The sequence below is a fragment of the Gossypium hirsutum genome, chromosome A12 (genome assembly GCF_007990345.1).
Source record: "Gossypium hirsutum isolate 1008001.06 chromosome A12, Gossypium_hirsutum_v2.1, whole genome shotgun sequence".
Classification (NCBI taxonomy): Eukaryota; Viridiplantae; Streptophyta; class Magnoliopsida; order Malvales; family Malvaceae; genus Gossypium; species Gossypium hirsutum.
Window position 1 is genome coordinate 97,397,827 of NC_053435.1, and position 19,473 is coordinate 97,417,299.

Sequence of the window (19,473 nt, forward strand, 5' to 3'; positions counted from 1 at the left end):
TTTTTTAAGAATATAAAAAATATATATTTTATCAGTATATTTTTCATTCCATTAAGGCTGAATCTTTTTGGATCCAAATATCAAAGTACAAAGATAATTTTCCTTTTCAATTCCCACAAATAAATCAATCGTTGTTGGGACTTAGGGAGCTAACTCCTGGATTTAGAAAGGATTCTTACAAGAGAGGGATATTTTGGAGTAAGACAAATGTCTGGGCATTCAGTGATAACAATATCGTTCATAGACAGCCTGACATTAGTCTTTCTTGTCCTGAGAATCATATAAAAGTGACCACTACAAGAAAATAGTTGTATAAACTGGTGTGACGCTGGAAAATATCTAAATTAAATAAAATTGCGAATAGTCAAAAGTTGAGCTAGGGACTAATTTGCAAAGGAGAAAGAAGTGTAGTAAGTCTAATGTGAGAAAAGAGAAGAAGTGAATTGATATTAAAAGGGGCTCGATTGTTGATTTAACAAAAACTAGCTATGGCAATTAAATCATGATTAAAGATGGTGGGGATTAAAGTTAATTTGGTCTTTTAATTCCTTCACCATTGATCTATTAGCAATGAGATAAAATAACCTTTGTGAAGCAGTGAAACAAAACAAAAACAAGCATGAGAATTACAAGTGACAGAAAGTATGCATAATATGAAAAAGTAATTGGGAACTTGCACTATCTACCATATCAAAGTTTCAAGCAACCTATCATAGTTACATAACATTACACAACCATTCATACTTCTTCACACTCACAAAAATGTCTCTTTCCCATACACTTCATCTTGACAGCATATATGTATATATTATGGGTTGTTACTTGCTACACATAGAGCTACAAGGTTCAATATCTGTAGCCATCGTCATCATATATGTAACCACTGCTCCTCGACTTGTCAGCCTGCAAACCCATGGAAGAACAATGGATTATTACAAAAACCAACAGTAGCCAAATTTTTCAAGAGCTTGTATCAGTTAATAGCGAACCAACTTATGAATGGATGAAAATAAAAAGATGCTGTAATATCAAACTTCCTTGTATAAATTACAGCTCGCAAAAACATGTAAATGAAAGAGAATCCGATCATTGATGGCATACCCTATGAATGAGCTTCTCAAATGCATCAGTCCCGTTCTCTTCAATGTATCTCTCGGCAGCAGTTAAAATATCATCTGGTTTACTGAAGAAGTCCTTCTTACTCGGGACATACCAGATGCTAATTGTCTGTTGTGGGTTCATAAAGAAAGGTCTCAAATAATGCTCGTAAACATAAGCAGCACCACTGAAGTACGGGATGACCAGCCAGCAGGTGAAAATCAGCTTCGCGTGAGACCAGATTGGGATCCTGTATTCATGTTCTTAAATGTTTCAGCAAAGTATAGGCAAATGCAATTTCTGAATGTGCATAATTATGATAAGAAGCCTTTAGCATACAACTTCCCTTCTTTAAAACCAGCATAAGTATCATGAAGGTTTTCGCACAACCATCTGAGAAACTAAACCAGGGCAAAGAAATATAAAGATAAGTAATTAACACATTGGTGAAACTTCAATATAACCAAGTTAGATTTAACTTGCCAATGCTTTCCACTTTTTCCATGGAATCGATTTGTTGAAATAAAGTGAGTTGAAACCCTTGGTAAAGAAATGGGTTCCTCTTCTAGTGGATGAGAAGCTAATTAAAGAATACAACAGGTTTAGTCACCTAAATTGTCAATTTTATAAGCACAATAACCATTTTTTTTCCTTGAGTTGGTCAACTAGAATCATAATTGTTTAATCAAATGAAAAATCTGAGCTTTCCCTCTCTCAGACACCCCCAAAGCGAAAGAGAAAAAGTTAACTCGGATTCCCGGAAATGGGAAATATAAATATAGGGATAGTGTTAACTCGGATTCCCGGAAACGGGAAATGTATATATAGGGATAGTGTTAGAGCAAGAAATGTGCTATCTAGGAGCAAATCATTCAAGAGCATAAAAATTTACCATTCAATGACTTTGGCAAAGGTGAGTTCCAGCAATGTAATCATGGAATAGAGAACCCAATATGTAAGCCATTGTCGGTCATCGGCACGAGACTCGGATTCAATTGCCCTAACTGAGGCATAACTGTTTAAGAATTCAATGCCATGGAACAATTAAACCAATTCAAGTTCAGACAACTTGTAAATTACACCAATTAAAAGGGTAAGAGAAAAAAAGTAAATGAAACCCCAAAAAGATTGAAAAACACACTCACAGAGGATACAGAAGACTAATAACTGGCCTGCAAAATTAACCCAAAAACCAAATTAGAAAATAAAATATTAAAGACATTCAGAAACACACACAAATAGCTTGAAGTTAAAAGTATACAATAAGCCTAAAACTCTATTTCTTTTCTCTTAGTTGATGTTTTAAAATTTACATTTTTAAAGCAGCAATAGCATACATATATAAAATACATGACCCAAAGTAGAAACAAGATAAATGGGGCAAGAGGAAATTACCCAGCAAGAATATCAAAGTTCTTAAAAAAAACCTTAAGAAAACTTCCAGCGCCAGATCCCATTTTCACTTTCCAATGCTCTTTTTCTTTCTGAAACCTCTGATATAATTAAAAAAAAAGAAACTAACCCAAAGCTTTGGTTTTGCTCTTATTGCGGCAGTTGCTTGAGTGACAAGTGTGTTTTGTATGCGTAAGAAAGCTGAGGTGCTTAAGATGCTAAAAGCTGGTTTGCAAGGAAGGTTGGGGTTGTTTGGCGGTGGGAATCTAACGGTGGATAGTTTAAGAGTGACTAAAATGCACAGCTATGGATGTTCCTTAACTTTCAACAGAAAGAAATTTAGGGGCTTCTTTTGCTTATTCGTTTTGTGGAACCAATCACTCTCGTAGGGGAAATACCATGAAAGGGACTTTCTTCCACTGGAATTACATGATTGCCATTTCCTTTGTCTACGTTGCTCTCATATGAACCGAGTCGGGCCGAATTACCATTTCAAACTTCTTTTTTTATTAATAAAATTTTCAAATTAATATTTTTATTAATAAATTTAAATAACATAATATGATTTTATTATTAATTAAAATCTTAAATTAATAAGTTAACAATTGATTTTGTCATAACTCAAGCAAGCATGACATATCTAAAGTGATTGCAATTATTTAATATGATAAGAAAATCAACTACGAATGTTTCAAAGCGGCGAGCAAAAATTAACAAAAGAATCGAGTATTTACCAAACTAGAGAGGAGGACAACAAAATCATCCCTAAAGTCACTTATAAAACTAATATTACATGCATAAGCAAAACTAAAAAACTTGTTATAAGAGTAGATAAAAACTTTTAAAACCGAAGACTTATTAAACAATGAAAAAACAAACAAAATATATATATAAAACTTAAGACAATATGTGAAATAATTTATTATTCTGAAACATTCTCAAAACAAAAACAATTTAAGAAGTTGACGAAGAACCACCCACTCTCCAAGAAACTACTGGTGACCTGTGGAGTTTTAGCAAACAACAGATACCATCATTTGTCCATCACAACTTGTGAAGACAATAAAAAAAGAGTTGATTGAGGAGAAAAAATGCAAGAGATAGCCAACTCGGAAGCTGGCACCACCGCTGAGCAAAACAAAAGATAATAAACAAATAGTTCGAAGGAAAAAAAGAGAATTTTTATAATAACACATGTGAATAATATTTAAATATCTATTTTAAATGTACCAAAAAGAATAACTATTTTTAAATAAACCCAAATAAGGTTAGAATTTTAAATCTAGAATAAATCGCAAGGTGGAATTCATGAAAATTCCAAACACATTAAGAATTGGTAAGTCAAATTTTAAAGATTAAAAAGAAATACTTTCACATTCGAAAGCTGTTGACTTTTCAAGTAAATACATTTTATTATTTTCATATCAACACAAAATTTTATTTCTTTTTGATAATTGACATTTTATTTAGTTTGAATTATATAAACCTCATAATTTTCATGAGATTTCACATCATAAAAGCATAAACTGGTAGAAGTAGAAAGAAAAAGCATTTTTGAATAAATATTCTTAACAATGTAAAACGAAAAAGAATATATCGTTTCATTCACCATCAAGGGACAATATCATAAAATAACTGTCATATTTTAAATAAATAAGAAGAAGTCCATTAATACATCAAAATCAAACTCGTTGATAACATCCCAAATTCATGTTTGGAGTAGTAGAAAGGTATCTAACATTTTTAATCCCGGCCAAAATAAAACTATGAATTGTACGCTATTGTATCAACTCTGTAGGAGAAATGGAAGTTGAAATATGCTTAAATTTGCATCTGAATTTGGAACTTCAGGTTCTTGAGCAACCCATTTGGAACCTGCGCACCTTCATTTTTCCATTTAAGGCAAGGGCCAACACATCATATTCCTCCACATACCACAGCTCCTTTACCTTTGCCTGTCATCAAACACAAAACCAACCAATCATATTTTATATATATTGAGCACAAAAACACAGTTGACATAGATAACAAAGCAGTCACATTCAACCATGTCCTTGCCGGTAGGACTAATGCTATGCCTAGTACAAGAGGATTCACATATTTGATGTTCATGTTCTTTGACAATGTAACAAAAAGTTCCAGTGCTCAAGTACTTCCTATGATGCGAGAATTGCATGCTAACTAAGAAAAGATGGGGAAGAATTGACAAATTTGATGCCATTCTCTTGGTGTTCTTCCACAAAATGAGCTCAAAAGTTTCCCAGAGCCATGCTTTCTACAAGTTCCACAGTTCAACATCAAAGAACTTAGATATAGAACATGATACAATGTACTTAAATTAAATGTTCTTTAAAAAACAGGGATTACCTCACCTCACGACAGTTAAAATGGTAGCAACAAAGTAGGGACCAAGAAACTCCCATCCCGAATACTAATATTTTCATCACAACAAATATGCCTTTGTTTATAGTCATTTGCATGCATCTCCGATCCATTTAACATTGTCATTCTAGTTTTTGCAAACAAATTTACATCATATTGCGGAAAAACAACCAAACCATTCCGTGTTTCTATCATGTATAGTTGTTACCAAAACTTTTAAACAATCTTTAGTTATCATTAGATGACTTTCCTACCAAAAGTTCTAAATATCACAAAGGATATCCGATTAGATTAAAATACATATATGTTTCAAGCAGGTACTAAGGTAAAAACTCAATTATGAGCAAGAGAAACCAAGAAAACAGAAAACCTGCAGTAACCATGGTATTCAGTACAGTTTTTATGGAAACTGATTTGCGTTACGATTGGAAGTATTTGGTTCAGTTAAATTTTCTATTCAAGTTCAAGCCAAACTGAATTTTATTTTTACTTTCAATATATTTAAATTTTTATGATATGAAAATCAATAATTTACATCTAAGTTACTGAAGAAAAAAAAAACTTAAAAATCATTATATAAAAAATATAACTTTTTTTAATTTAAAAAAAATGAAACAATCCAAACCGATTTTGACTTGGGTAGATTAGTTATCAACTGTATTTGATTCAATTTCAGTTCCAGAATACCACACCCAACCAGCAAATTCCTTTTCTAAAACAAAACTGTATCTTATCACTTTCAGGTGAGAATATCATGCTATTGTTGCATGAATTGTCAATAGGGCCAAAGACAAGATTTGAAGTTGAGTTCTTTCTTTTCCTTTTTGTAGTTCAGATTTTAGTTATTTATGTTAGTTGAAAATAATATACAAAATAAAAGAAACAGTCTTGCAGGAAAGTCAAAAAAAAAGGAAAAAATAAAAGTTAAGGTTCAATAAAAAAAAAGTACATATATCGGTGCGTTGGAGTGCTTGGCACCATTGCTAGCATATGATTTTGTCAACAGAGGAATCTGGCTTCAATTTCCTCATTGTGAAAGTTATAACTAATAAGAAAATATTCAAAAGTAATAAGCAAACCATGAAAACAAACCGAATTTTGTAAAAGTTATGAGAGAAATCAAGTATGATATTTTAGGAAAAAACAATTCTATGAAAAGTGAAAAAAAAACATTTATACAAGGAAATACTGATAATACTCTTTTCTTTTTTTTCTTCTTTATGGATAACAAAACACACAAGAATTAAGTGGAAAGTCGAAAAGCTTCAACTTAAAACTTATAAAAATGTTACGGGGGCCAAGAATAGAAATAAATAAAAATAAAAGACTTGGAGTTAAATTATGATTTTCAAGAAATTTAAAAGAGAGGAGAAGGGGGTGGCCGATTAAAAATAAGTAAATAATCAAAAAATGGGGATCATGCACATGTGAGATTTCATGCATGGGCGGATTAAAAATAAAGTGACCAATCAAAGCATGAGGATCACGCATAGGAAGCTATTCAGACAGTGAAAATGCATGCCAAGTAATGATACAAAGTATAACAACTTGCCTTAAATCCACGGATTTCATTGTTTAGTTGAGAGACTAGCTTATGGAAAAGTTTGATTGGATTTGAAGTACTATCAGTGTCCTGCATAAGACATGCATTGTATACATATATGTAAGAATATGAGCTTGAACCAATCACATAACTCTTGTAACTTCAATTCACCATTAGATCTAAACAAGGAAACTAATATAACAAGCTTTGCCAGCCATACTTTTGCCATAGTGCCAAAAAGTCGCAGTTTACTCGTACAAGAGTCAAGGGAAACCTTACAATGCTTGAGTCAGCAAATGGGCTTCTCTCAAATTACAACAGCAACTACTATCTAGTATTTCATGGTTCAAACATCATGGCAATATAAAAAGGAATGAAAATATACATGTTGACCTAGGGAACTCAAAAGAACATTGAAAGGGATGAAACAAAGAAGATGAATTTGTGATTGAAAATTCATCTCACAATGTGTGGGTTTAGTCCAACATTATGTTGGATTTATCCAATTATTTGCTGGTCCATTGGTTAATTTCTTATATGGATGTAATAATTGGCATTAATTGTAACTACTCTTAATGTACTTCTATACATGTAACTTCATAAAAATTAAGAATAAAAAGGAAACTACTGTAACTGGATAGAACTTAAAAATAATACCATGAGTGAAGCTTTAGGGTGACTCAGAAGCCTTGCAAAAGACGTGTGAAGAATAGCCTCATCATACTGCAAAAGTAAGCAAAAACGTTCCATTTTAAAATAAAAAACATTTCCTTTACAGTCACATAAATACTTATTATTGTCAAACAAGACAGAGATCCTAAAAATGATGCCAAAACCATCAAATAAGAATTAACAGGCCAAGATATTACCATAAAAAAGTATAGCCCTTATATTAGCAATGTTGCCATTTCTTTCTTTCTTCTTTATTTTTGAAAGACACAATGTTGCCATTTGAATATTACTAGTTTAGTCAAAATTAAGTTTTTCATAAGGATCTTACAAGTTGCTTCTCTGGTGCTCGTGGAAGTGCTGTTCTCAATTTAGCACGAATGCTTACGGGATCCGTTCCAGAAATTACCTACAGAAAAATAAAAATGTTATCTGGCACTAAAAAGAATAAAAATCCTTTCTTCCCTTTTTCAACAGCTCATTTAGGAAACAGGAGACTACAAGTGAAGGACTAACCTGCCAGCAGCCAAGAAGCACACCAGTCGAAGTTAAAACTACCCTGTCTAAGACGATTTCTAAAGGGCATAGCCCCTCTGCAACAGCTTTAGCAGCAGCTGCTTCAGCTTCAATCTGACAAAAGAAAAGAGGCTTCAAAAATCGAACCCAACATCTAACAAGCAGAAAAAAGAGGTACCAAAATAGCTATAACAGGCAAGTTACCTCAATTTCAGAGGCGGGAACAGGTGCAATATGATGCGATGCGTGGAACATACTGAAATGGTACAAGCTTGAGTTCTGAAACCAGATCGCTAACCAAAATATATAAGCAAGCGAACACATGAGAATAAATGCAGAAAAAGCAAAAGTTATCAATTAACTAAAGGAATAAATGATAACTTATCTAAACTACTCTCGTTATTAAAAGAAGTATCAAATCAGTTAAATAGATAACAGAAAAATGTGGAAGAAACAGCAACACAAAAATATACTTCTTTACAACAGATTACCTTTGTCAAAATATGGATCAAATACTTGCTTTACAGCCTTCCTGTGACAAACAAAGCATGCATCAGAGTATAATGTAAGGGCTAACCCCTCCCTCAACCCACAAAAAGGGCTTAGCATAACATGGAAATATTAAATAGAAGTCCCCTTTAATTATCTCGAAGTCCTATAGATTATAAAGCCAGCTTCAACTCTTAAAAATTTTGCTAAAACAGCATGATGGGAAATCACACTTAACTAAGATCAGATCAAAGTAATTAGTGCAGGCATTTTACTTCTGGGGTCAATATTCTGATAAGAAACAAGTAGGTCAAAAATTTAATAAAAACAACAAATGGAAAAAAACATTCCAATGAAAACAAAATTTTACGAGATGGGCACTGAGTATTCTGTGCTCATATACAAGACGTTGGCCCGTACAGGAGGATGTGCTGCCTGAAATGAGAAGGAAAGCCATTATTAACCGCTTGTACAGAAGGATTGATTATAGCTCGGTTGACTCATATATTACCTTAAGTACAGGTGTTACAAATCCATCTTTCAAAGTAAAGAGATCTGAAAGTGACAGCGATTGAGAAGTTTCACCATGTTTAAGAAAAGCTGCTCCATGCTGGTCCAAATCCCTTTCCATTTTATCATACAATGTTGATCTTCGATTGCTATTTGCCATAGCAGACTCTGATAAAAATATCCCTAACAAAGTTAACACACTAAAGTCCAAGTATGCAAAGCTTGCCTGAATTTGTGCAAAGCTCCGATTTAAAAAAAAGAAAAGAAAAAAAAAAGGGCTATCAATTTAATTTTTTATCAATAATTTGATAAAAGAATATTACAAAATGAGAATTTTTAATAATAAGGCAAGCATGATGAACTAACACCACGAATTCACAAATGGCAACATTATGTTCTACGGATCTCAAACCTAAAACCATCAAAATTAAGTGGTGTCAGGTAGCTCAAACAGTCATCCAAAAGAGTTCAACCTTTAAATACATATCATAAAAGCAATATTAAGTAAACGGGAAGACTGTAAATCAATAAACACACACACACACAACATTTACACTCAAAATCCGGAATCCTAGCAAGAAAAGGCGAAGCTTCATCAAATCCCAGCAACAAAAAACATAAACCCAGGACAATTTTAAAGTTCATATGAAAAATTAGGACATCATGATAAACAACTAAACTTCTCGTTTGTTATTTTAAAGCTAAAATGCGATTAGATCTTAAAATTCATCATATTTTCAACCTTAATTACCAAGAAAATTTGATAGAAGAAGAAAGAGTACCTGAAGAAGGAAGGGAAGAAAGAGAAGTGGAATTTCGGAGAGCCAATTGGAAGAGAAAGAAGAACAAAGCAAGAGAAGAGAACCATATAACAGCTACAGTTTTGGAATGGCTCCACCAATTTCTAACTCTACCCATCACCATTCTTTTGCTTCTGTTTCGAGGTCTTCCTTAAAATAGAAGCTACGAATGTCGACGTTTGGTACAGGCCAATTTTTTCCTGCCCCGACATCCACCCGACGGTTAAAATATTTTAATGCTTACTTTGGCCCCCAAACTATACATGTTTTCTCATTTTCCTACCTAAAACTCTCTTTTTTCTCGAACTTTTCTGGTTATTCAGTTCAATCATTTTGTAACTGTGTTAAAAACTGATGGGTAAATTGCACTTGTCATTTTTTTTGTCATTTAATTATGAAAAGTTACAAAATCGTCACTCAATTATTTAATTTTATCTTTTTAGTCACCCAACTATCTTGGATGTTTGAGTGTTTTCATTTTTATGTTAGCAAGCTGGAAACCAAAAAGGAAAAATGAAATAGTTAAGTGACTATTTTGTAATTTTTCATGTTGGGATGATAAAAAAGAAAAATTATTAATAATTAAGTGATTATTTTGTAATTTTTTATAGTTGAGTAACTAAAATAAATATAAGTGGATGACCTTTACCGCAGTTTACCAAAACCATTTGACATATTGTGTCAATCAAAACATGGCCCCTGACACCTTAGTCAATTAAAATGTGTCTCATGGCATTCATGTTTATTAAAATTAAAAAAATATTTTTAAATCAAAAATAAAAAAATAGGAAAAGAATATTTAAAAATTTTAAAAATATTCATTTTACTTTGACTTGTGTTGATTAGGCATTGACCAATGTTGACTAACTTTCATTTAGAATTTTTTATATTTTAAATTTTCATAATTTTTAACAAAAATATATATTTTCTTTTGCAGTTTTTTAAAAGTTATTAGGAATTTTCTAAAAATTATATTTTTTATTTTAAGTTTTTATTTTTAAATTATTAAAAAATTATATTTTTTATATTACTTGCAACCTATAACGAGTTAGATTATTTATGCGATTGGAAGATCCGAATGTTAATGAATTAGTAATTGAAAGAGAGTTAAAACTTGATTTACAAAAGATGCTTGTGGTTTAGTGCTCTTAATTTGCTGAGCCAAAAACCCAATCAAATAGAGAAATTAAGTTGAATCAGAAATTCAGTTTGACTCGATTTAAGTTTTTTTTTATAGTTTGTTTAGTTTCAATTAGATGATGTCATCAAACCACATCAATTTAGTTCGATTTCAATTTATTCCATTAAACACCAAAAACTCCAAAAAAACTAATTAAAAATTCCAATAAAGCCTAATATTTTTCTTGAACATATAAGCCCAATATATTATCAAACAATTTACCAAACCTGCAGAAAGAAAACTAAACTAGAGAAGAAGGAATTAAAACCAGAATACAAAAACTAAACTAAAGAAGAATGAACTAAAATCTGAATACAAAAAGTAGTCTACTTGTTTTATTGATTCAGCTTTAATATCTCAAGATGAGACGAGCTATGTATTTATACAGCAAAGTTAGTAGCTGCAACTACTAATTAGCATTAACAAGAACCTATACTTTCTTAGCAACTGACTAAGAGAATAACAGTCGACTGAGTCAATTGACCCGATTAGAAAAACACGCCTATTTACTTTTCTTTAAAGAAAAGAACATTATCTTTATGGTGGGTACCCCTTTAATCAAAGTGGTATTCCCTTAGTTCAAGACCATTTTTATTGAAAGCGTCATTTAAATAAAAACTCGTTGCATTAAGGATGCACAAAATAAACCTTTGGTGGCCACTTAATTAACATTAATAAGTCAAAATAGCCTTAGGTCATCAAAGCTTCCATTCAATATTCAATGTCTTCAAAATATCGTTCAATACAGATTAAAATTTTAAATTGGCAATTTCTAACAATTGGCTTAATACTCCCAACAAATACATGTTACTCCTGAAATTAAGAAGGCTCGCAAATCGTCACAAATCTGGTTGTATCCATTCGATCATCTCGTTTAACCTAAGAACCTAAAAATAAGAAGAAATTGGGTAAGTTTGTAAGAACTTAGTGAGTTCCTAAGAAGAACGATCTCACCTTAATTACTATCAGACATTAAAAACAAAAGAACTTGACTAGTTCTCCCTATTTGGCGGATACATTACCCTGGCCTACAGATGATACCGCAAATCAACTCAGCCTATTGGCGAACAACACCGGTTTCTATACTCATATATGACAATCATGGGCACATCTGCTCCGCGAACACGCCACTTGTGTGGACTACCATTTCTGATAGATAGACTTACTGTTCATGCTTTCATGCAACATGCAATACCACATGCACCCTTTTTCTATGCAGCCCTTCCTTATGCTAGCTTCTGATCTTAGTTCTCGAAGAACAAAAATTTTCCTATATCTTCAAATCTGCTCGTCTGAGCCATATAATAACAGCACTTCTATATCCTCCTAACTCTTTTCCTTGTATAAACACATAAGTGTTCTCCTACAAGGTTGGGTTTTCACCAATCACGGCTTACATCTAAGTGCCATACCGGAGGCAAAATGCATTTTCTTGTACAACATCCCTCCTGTACCTCCTCACACCTAATTGGATACGAAGCTTATGCACCAAGGAAGGAGTACTCATACTATATATATATATACCAGGTTTTCTAGGCCTGTTTAACTGTGTTTAACCATACATGCACTGACTCTTTGAATGAGACTCCTCAAACATGAACTTCAAAAATAATTAAACAAATAACTAAGCCACATACTTGGCTATATGAAGTTTAAAGGTAAGCAAACTAACACAGATACCGAACACAAAGTACAGAGGAACTCACCAAAATACTTTACTCAGAGCTTTATCTACTCTACCGGTTCTTTTTATTTAGCACTGATACCTTCTCCTGTTACTTTAGCTAAATAACAACTTCTTTAATCATCGAAAATAATCAAAAACTTAGTATACAATAAGAATCTATATACATGCAAATGATTACTGGATAGGAGTTTCCTTCCTACCTCGTATTCAAAGAAATCCTACCAATCTTTTCTTAAGTGAGTTCCTAGTTTCTTCGATGATAACAAAGATTGACGGAGAGGATGAATTAGAAATCTTCTCTCTACTATCACGTTATCCTATTTATAAATAACCCACAGCCAACCAATCAGAATTATCTCTAATCATTGTCGAAATCATTTTTAATTTGAAAAACAGAAGTCAACTTAAAAACAAAAATGGAGTTGCCACCAATCTTTTTTCGTGGTGTGATCGGATCACCTTGAGATTGATCATTTTAATAAAACATTTTGATTTATTAAAACAATGATTTTGGGTCTACGAAATTCAAGAAAAAGGGTTCAAGAGTCAGTTAGGCACGAGGAAGGGTTAGCACCCTCGTAACGTCCAAAATTGGTACCGAATTGATTAACTAATGTCTTAATGTCGAAAATTTGAAAAGATTTTAGAATACGATCCTTTTATTTAAAAAAGAACACTTGAATAAATTAAATTGGATGCTAAGACCCTCTTATTTCGAAGAAATAAAATGTCATACCCAGTGAGTTAGGATACGACATTTCACATTTTCGAAACTAAGCTTATCGTTTGATTTTTAAAACTCATGGGGTGAAGTTTAAAAATGATATTCAATTATTTGGGTCAAATGAAAAATCGGAACCCAGTAAGTTAGAGCACGATTTTTCAAAATTCAAAACATAGAATATTGCCTTTATTTTTTAGAAATTCTTATCTCGAGATACAAAATGTCATATCTAGTGAGTTAGAACACAACACCTCGAATTCCTGAGAATAAGCTTTTATTTGAAACTTATACGTTTTGATTGAAAAAAGGTACTCGGTTATTAGATTCAACGAGGAAAATTAGAACCCAGTCAGTTAGGGCACAATCTTCTCGAAGATGCCAAATACCGAGTATTGAATTATTTTGAAAACTTTTGAATAAAATGATTTTAAAACTTAAACGATATTAAAACACGACCTTTTAAGCGAATAAAATGCGATGGAATAATAATGTACAACGCAAAGTAATAATTCATAAACAAAATGTTATAATAATGAATCACAAATAACAAATAAATACAAAGTAAGAAAATCTAAAATAAAATATAAAACAATTCTAAGCAAATAATACATAAAAAAAATTTAAAATGGATATTATAAAAGCGATCTAAAGTATATAAAATAATTTAAAAAAAGATTAATATCCATTCAAGATAAAATAATATATAAAACTCTTCAAAAATAATATATAAACAATTCAAAATATATAATGTGCAAAAAAAGTTTAAAATACATAATATATGAAAATATTAAAGTAAATAATGTATAAAAATTTGAAATGAGCGTTATATAAAAAGTTAAAATAGATAATAGCAAAAAAATGTAAAAAATAAATAAATAAATAGAATGTTGATAACAAGAGTAAAAAAAACATATATAAGAAAAATAATAATGAAAATAATATTAGTATATAAATAGAAATAGAAATATAATAAATAGAAATATAAAAATAGTAGAAATATAAATAGATAAATAATAATAGTATTAGAATAACAAAATAAATATAAATAGAAATATAATAATAATAGCAATAGTATATTAAATTAGTTAATTTGATAATAAAATAGAGAAAATAAAAAAAGGATTAAATTGAACCTTAAAGTAAAATTTTGGGGCAAATAAAAAATAAATAAAAGGAAATGGACCAATTTGAACGTGCGAATAAAAAGGAGGGACCAAAAAGGAAATAATCCCCACCCTCCAAAACGCACAACTTCAAGGAGGACCAAAATGCAGTCAAAACAAATTTTAGGGCAAAAAAAAATAAAAACTTAATTGAAAAACAATAAAAAAAAACGGAAGGGCTAAAAGCAATTAGACGAATCTAGAAAAAACAAAGAAATTGAAATGAAATAGACAAAATTCCCATGTAATTGAAAGAGAAAAGAAAATAATTCAATTCCAATGGAAATTAAAAAAGAGAGAATAATCCAATTCTAAATTGAAGTAATAATACCAAAGTAATTCCCCTCTTTTCAAAGAACAAAATACCCCTATTTATATACACAAGGTTTACTAAAAATAGCCTAACTAATTAAATAAAATAAAAATAAAATAATATCTTCCTATTTTTGGCTTTTTATCAAGTCAACAAAATTTGATAACTCCTTGGCTTTCTTCATCTTTTTTATTTGGCCCTAATTTAATGATTGTCTTTCAATTTGACCCTTTTTAATTTGTTTTCGACTAATTGCATCCTTTGGTTTTATTTATTCGGTTATTATTTTTTCGAGTCCAGGCCAAAATTGGCCTATTACAATTATTACTTATTCTCACACGCTTTCACTAATTAATCACATCCTACAAGGATTTACAAGTGTCATTATTGACATGTTACCTCCACTAAGATGTCAGGTGACTTAAACATGTCCTACAAGTCATTGTACTTAATTAAGGAACAATACTAAAACACGAGTGGTGATCTTATTAGCAAGAAAGACCGCCTAATAAGGTCCTTGTCCTAATTATAGCCTTGTTATCGCTCAAGCTGGCACTCCACAACGTTGGCGAAGTTCTTCGTAGTGCTCTGCCACAAAGTTACCATCCTTATCCGATCTAAGTCTTGCAACTTAGGTGGTCTCCACTGGCGTAGTCTCCCAAACCGAACCGGTTCGCCAAATCAGGTTGTGACAATTTCAATATTAGTCTCTCACAAAATCATATTATTGTTGTTAAAACTTCCAAGAATTCAAGTGATCATCTCTTTCTTTTCTTTTTTTTTGTTGGCTTATTATGTACCTTGTCGTTCTTTTTTCTGTTATATTGTTGTTAATTTTTCTAAAATTTTGGTTATCATTTAACATTTCCAAGTTGGGGTGTTTTTTTTTGTCATTACACATTAAGAGTTATAAAAAACAAATAATTTAACATTTTAATTATGTTTAGTGAAGATTGAGAGTGATTAAATAAATGTTTAGTTAGATTGTTAATAAACATTTATAATTATAGTTTTTATAAATTATTTTTTAGATAAATATATTAATTGAGATTTATGTATACTTAAAAAAATTAAAATTCTCAAATAGTGTAAGAAATATGAAACAAATATAATTTTATCAAATTAAATTGAATAGTTCAAATCCAAAAACAATCTTGTTTTAAATAAAGTCCAAAAGCCATTAGCTAAAAAATAATTACAGAAATCTAAAACCTGAACCTAACCGATTTTTAGTATAGTTGGGTAATAATTGATTTCTTATGACCACTGGTTTGAAAAATGGAAAAACCGAATACCCATGTTCGGTTAAAAAATCGAAAAAATAAATTGAACTGAACCAATCTCATTCCTAGCATATGTCATTAATTCTAGGTGATAGATATGTTAACGATAATTCTAGAGGAAAGTGGGCTGAGAGCCAACCACCCACTACACAAGCATCTAGTCAAAGATTACCCAAGATTAGTTCTAGGTAACAACCTCTAGTTGACAACCACAATAACCAAGTGCAAAGCTAGTAACTATAATAAACCACTCAGAGGCATTAGGAAATATGCGATAGTGACAAGTATGCTTTTTAAGCATTTGGCCTTAATCTAGAGACATACTTGTGCCATTGATTCTAGATTAGGAATAATTTGATACAGATTATTATATCATTAATTGAAGATGAACCCTAATCACTACATTCGTGAATTGAAATTGAATAATTAAAGTAGTCTTTTATTGTTTTATTTATTTTAATAGGTTAGTATTCAGTTTACTAGCAGCATATTTTTTTTATTTCATAAGCAACCCTTAAAAATTGTCATGTGTCTATTTTTTAAAATATTTATTTTTTAATATTTTACTATATCCTTATAGAATATTTGTCAACCCCTAACTCTACTTGTAGAGTCTAAAATTTCCATCTGCAATATACCAAATATCTTCCCTATTTTAATTGCATTTATTTTATGCACGCTTCATATTTACTTACCGTATTGTCCTTTAACTTATATTAGTGAAAGGGTAATTATTTGATACATTGCCGATAGAGTTTCTTAGATTCCACAAACGAGTTGAGGGTGTGACAAGTGTCGTCACATTTATTTTATGTAATTAATTTTTTAAAATTTTTTTACTATATCCTATAATACACTTGTCAAACCCTTAATCCACTTATGGAGTCTAACAAATTCCATTGTCGGTGTATCAAATCATTTTCTTAGTAAAACAGTTAGTGCGTCAAGTTAATTAGTTGAAGTTAGCTGTAGACTTTCTTATGGACTCGATCATGAGAATACTTCTTAACATATTTATTTCGTTGTAATTATTCTTTAATAATAATATTATACACTTGTAGTTATCGGATGAGTAGTTGACATTGTTTTAAGGATTAATATTTGATTTACTGGCAATGGGTTTTTTTATTCCACAAGCAATTTTAAAAAATTGTCAGGTGTTTCTCTTTTTAAACATTTATTTTTTAAAATATTTTATCATTCCCTCATAAGACACTTATCAACTCTTGACTTTACTTATAGAATCTAAAAACTCTAATAACAATGTATCAAATATTATTTGTTATTTTAAGGCTTTATTAAATATTTATTTCTAAATTAAAATTGTATATGCTATTCACCACCTATATTCATTCCACCGCATGGTAAAAAGGGATGGTAAATACCAACATCAATTCACATGGTGGAATGATCCGAGTAGAATTTGCCATCCTTTATATTTTCGTACAAAAGATAAACTAACTTCAAATAATCCAGAAAATCAACAATGCTTTTTAAAATTGTAAAATTAATAGAAAATTTTAAAAAATAAAAAATAAAAAGAACCAAATCACAAAAATAAATAGTGAAAGAAACCCCTTTTTTTTCCCTTAGTCAATTTTCTTTTTAGAAATAATCATAAACATATTATTCCTAATTTTTATGATAAATACGATATACATACCCATATAAAAAAATAATATTTGATTCACTCTCTCAAAAAATTTTAACTAGCCACCCACTATTACTAAATAAATTTTTTACTCATCCAATTATGAAAAGTTACAAAATAGTCACTTAATTAGTAGTAAATTTCTTTCTTGGTCACTTAACTATGAAAAGTTACAAAATAGTTGTCCAACTATTTAATTTTATCTTTTTTGATCACCAACGAGTTAACAATGACAACTTTTAGAATTGGCATATACCAACTTTAACCATCAACATTTATAAATTATGTCAATTTAATCTTACTTCTAAAAAAATTTAACCTTCAACATTACACATTGTGTAATTTGATTTCTCTTTTTATTTTTTATTTTTTTTTCAGTTCTACTTTCTTTGTGGCAATGATGGTTTAATTTCAAAATAAGAATATGTGAAAATCATTTTGGGTTTTTCAATTTTTTATATAATTTCAATCAAATTTAGTTAATATATATTTTTAAATATTTTTAGGTGACAATGTCACAAAGAAAAGCAAATTTGTAAAAAAAGACCAAATTATACAATGTGTAAGCCTTGAGGGTTTAATTATTTTTTTTAAAATTAAGACTAAATTGACACAATGTGTAAATATTAAGGATTAAAATTGTTATTATGCCAATTTTAAAAGCTGCCACTATTAGCCAACTAGTGACCAAAAAAGACAAAATTGAATAGTTGGGTGGACATTTTGTAATTTTTCATAATTGAGTGGAAAAAAAGGAAATTTACCAATAGTTGAATCACTACTAATGTAGTTTACCAAAAATAATTTGACACACGGAAGGTTAATTTTTTAACGATGAAGTGTGGTTCGGTGATTGCTCACCTCATCCCTTAATCATGGGATTAAGAGTTTGATTCTCACCCATGAGAACAAAGCACAATTCATAGTCAACCGTTTACCTTTTTAAAAAATAACCACAACCAAAAATATTAATGACCTCTACCAACTATGCACATCTTGATTTCAAAAAAAAAAATTAAATACGAGCATAATGGAAGAATCAAGCGTCAGAGAGTGGTACTAATCTGAAAAGGTTTGCTGGTCTAAAAGGAAATGCCCCCACTACAAAAAATTAATCAACGCTCCACCACATTAATACGGTTTGTAAATGGTGTTTTTTTTGGTGAATTATAAAAAGAGGGTAAAACTTTAATAATAATGTAATTAGTGTAACTTAAATCTAGATCACATCTAAGACATTAAACACATTAACTATAAACTCAACATACGGGTTGCATAAATGGTGTTTTAAAACTATTCTTTAAAATCAATTAAATTGAATCCCAATAAGCTACCGGTATTCACTAAATATTCATATGGTGACTATGGAACTACTGTCACTACAGGAAAATAGGGCTTTAGCGGCGTTTTTAGCGGCGTTTTATCAAAAAACGCCGCAAAAATTGTAAAACATAGAGCAATAGCGGCGTTTTACCAAAAACGCCGCTAAAAACTGAGCAATAGCGGCGCTTTTGGTAAAACGCCGCTAAAAGACAGAGCTTTAGCGGCGCTTTTGGCAAAACGCCGCTAAAAGACAGAGCATTAGCGGCGCTTTGGGTAAAACGCCACTAAAAGACAGAGCATTAGCGTCGCTTTTGGTAAAACGCCGCTAAAAGACAGAGCAGTAGCGGCGCTTTTGGTAAAACGCCGCTAAAAGTCATATAACTCTTAAAATCTTAAACCCCAAAAAATCATAAGCACTGCTTTATAACCCCTAAAATAGTAAGCTCCTAAATCCTAACAACCCTAAACACTAAACTATAACCCTTAAAACCCTAAATGACGCAATAGGTGCATTTTTAGCGGCGCTTGGTTATAAACGCCGCTAATGTTAAATTATTTTGTTGAAAACTTCGTCGTTTATCTGTCTTATATATTTTTTACCCACACCTGATACACTTAACATTTTCTCCATTTTTCCCTAGTTCTATTTCCCCCTTCTTCCTCATCCTAAATCCCTAAAGTATTATCACCCATTCCCAAATTTGACATCCAAATCCCTAATGAATTTAATAATAATAAAAAAGTAATTTT

The 19,473-nt window shown here is 30.8% G+C and overlaps 2 protein-coding genes across 3 annotated transcripts; both read right to left on the reverse strand.

Annotated features, from left to right (window-relative positions):
- Positions 1-654: 654 nt before the first annotated feature.
- LOC107941924 (HVA22-like protein a) lies at positions 655-2,971 on the reverse strand. The gene is made up of 5 exons (XM_016875550.2): positions 2,494-2,971; positions 2,244-2,270; positions 1,991-2,113; positions 1,102-1,348; positions 655-903 (listed from the first exon to the last, which is right to left on the reverse strand). Exons 1-5 carry the CDS (start codon positions 2,553-2,555, stop codon positions 847-849), a joined length of 516 nt encoding a protein of 171 aa, XP_016731039.1. The 5' UTR covers positions 2,556-2,971; the 3' UTR covers positions 655-846.
- Positions 2,972-4,117: 1,146 nt separating this feature from the next.
- Positions 4,118-9,720, reverse strand: LOC121203443 (uncharacterized). 2 transcript variants are annotated; one of them, XR_005906400.1, is made up of 11 exons: positions 9,382-9,704; positions 8,601-8,767; positions 8,460-8,524; positions 8,092-8,132; positions 7,805-7,893; positions 7,601-7,714; positions 7,416-7,493; positions 7,073-7,138; positions 6,425-6,505; positions 5,822-5,917; positions 4,385-4,445 (listed from the first exon to the last, which is right to left on the reverse strand). XR_005906400.1 is itself a non-coding variant. In XM_041083201.1 (10 exons), the coding sequence occupies exons 1-10, from the start codon at positions 9,521-9,523 to the stop codon at positions 4,338-4,340; spliced, it is 951 nt and encodes a 316-aa protein (XP_040939135.1). In that variant the 5' UTR covers positions 9,524-9,720; the 3' UTR covers positions 4,118-4,337. The 2 variants fall into 2 exon arrangements, 1 of the variants encoding a protein (XP_040939135.1); XM_041083201.1 differs by lacking the exon at positions 5,822-5,917 and having other exon boundaries at positions 4,118-4,445; positions 9,382-9,720.
- Positions 9,721-19,473: the final 9,753 nt, after the last annotated feature.

Bases quoted from the DNA above. Each gene is read 5' to 3' on its own strand.
- LOC107941924 (XM_016875550.2), bottom strand. From the start codon at position 2,555: ATGGGATCTGGCGCTGGAAGTTTTCTTAAGGTTTTTTTTAAGAACTTT. The intron at 2,271-2,493 runs GTAATTTCCTCT...TTAATTTTGCAG, and splicing joins AACTTTGATATTCTTGCTGG to GCCAGTTATTAGTCTTCTGT. The intron at 2,114-2,243 runs GTGAGTGTGTTT...ATTCTTAAACAG, and splicing joins ATTAGTCTTCTGTATCCTCT to TTATGCCTCAGTTAGGGCAA.
- LOC121203443 (XM_041083201.1), bottom strand. From the start codon at position 9,523: ATGGTGATGGGTAGAGTTAGAAATTGGTGGAGCCATTCCAAAACTGTA. The intron at 8,768-9,381 runs GTACTCTTTCTT...TATTTTTATCAG, and splicing joins TTCTTCCCTTCCTTCTTCAG to AGTCTGCTATGGCAAATAGC. The intron at 7,139-7,415 runs GTAAGATCCTTA...TTACTTTTGCAG, and splicing joins GAGCACCAGAGAAGCAACTT to TATGATGAGGCTATTCTTCA.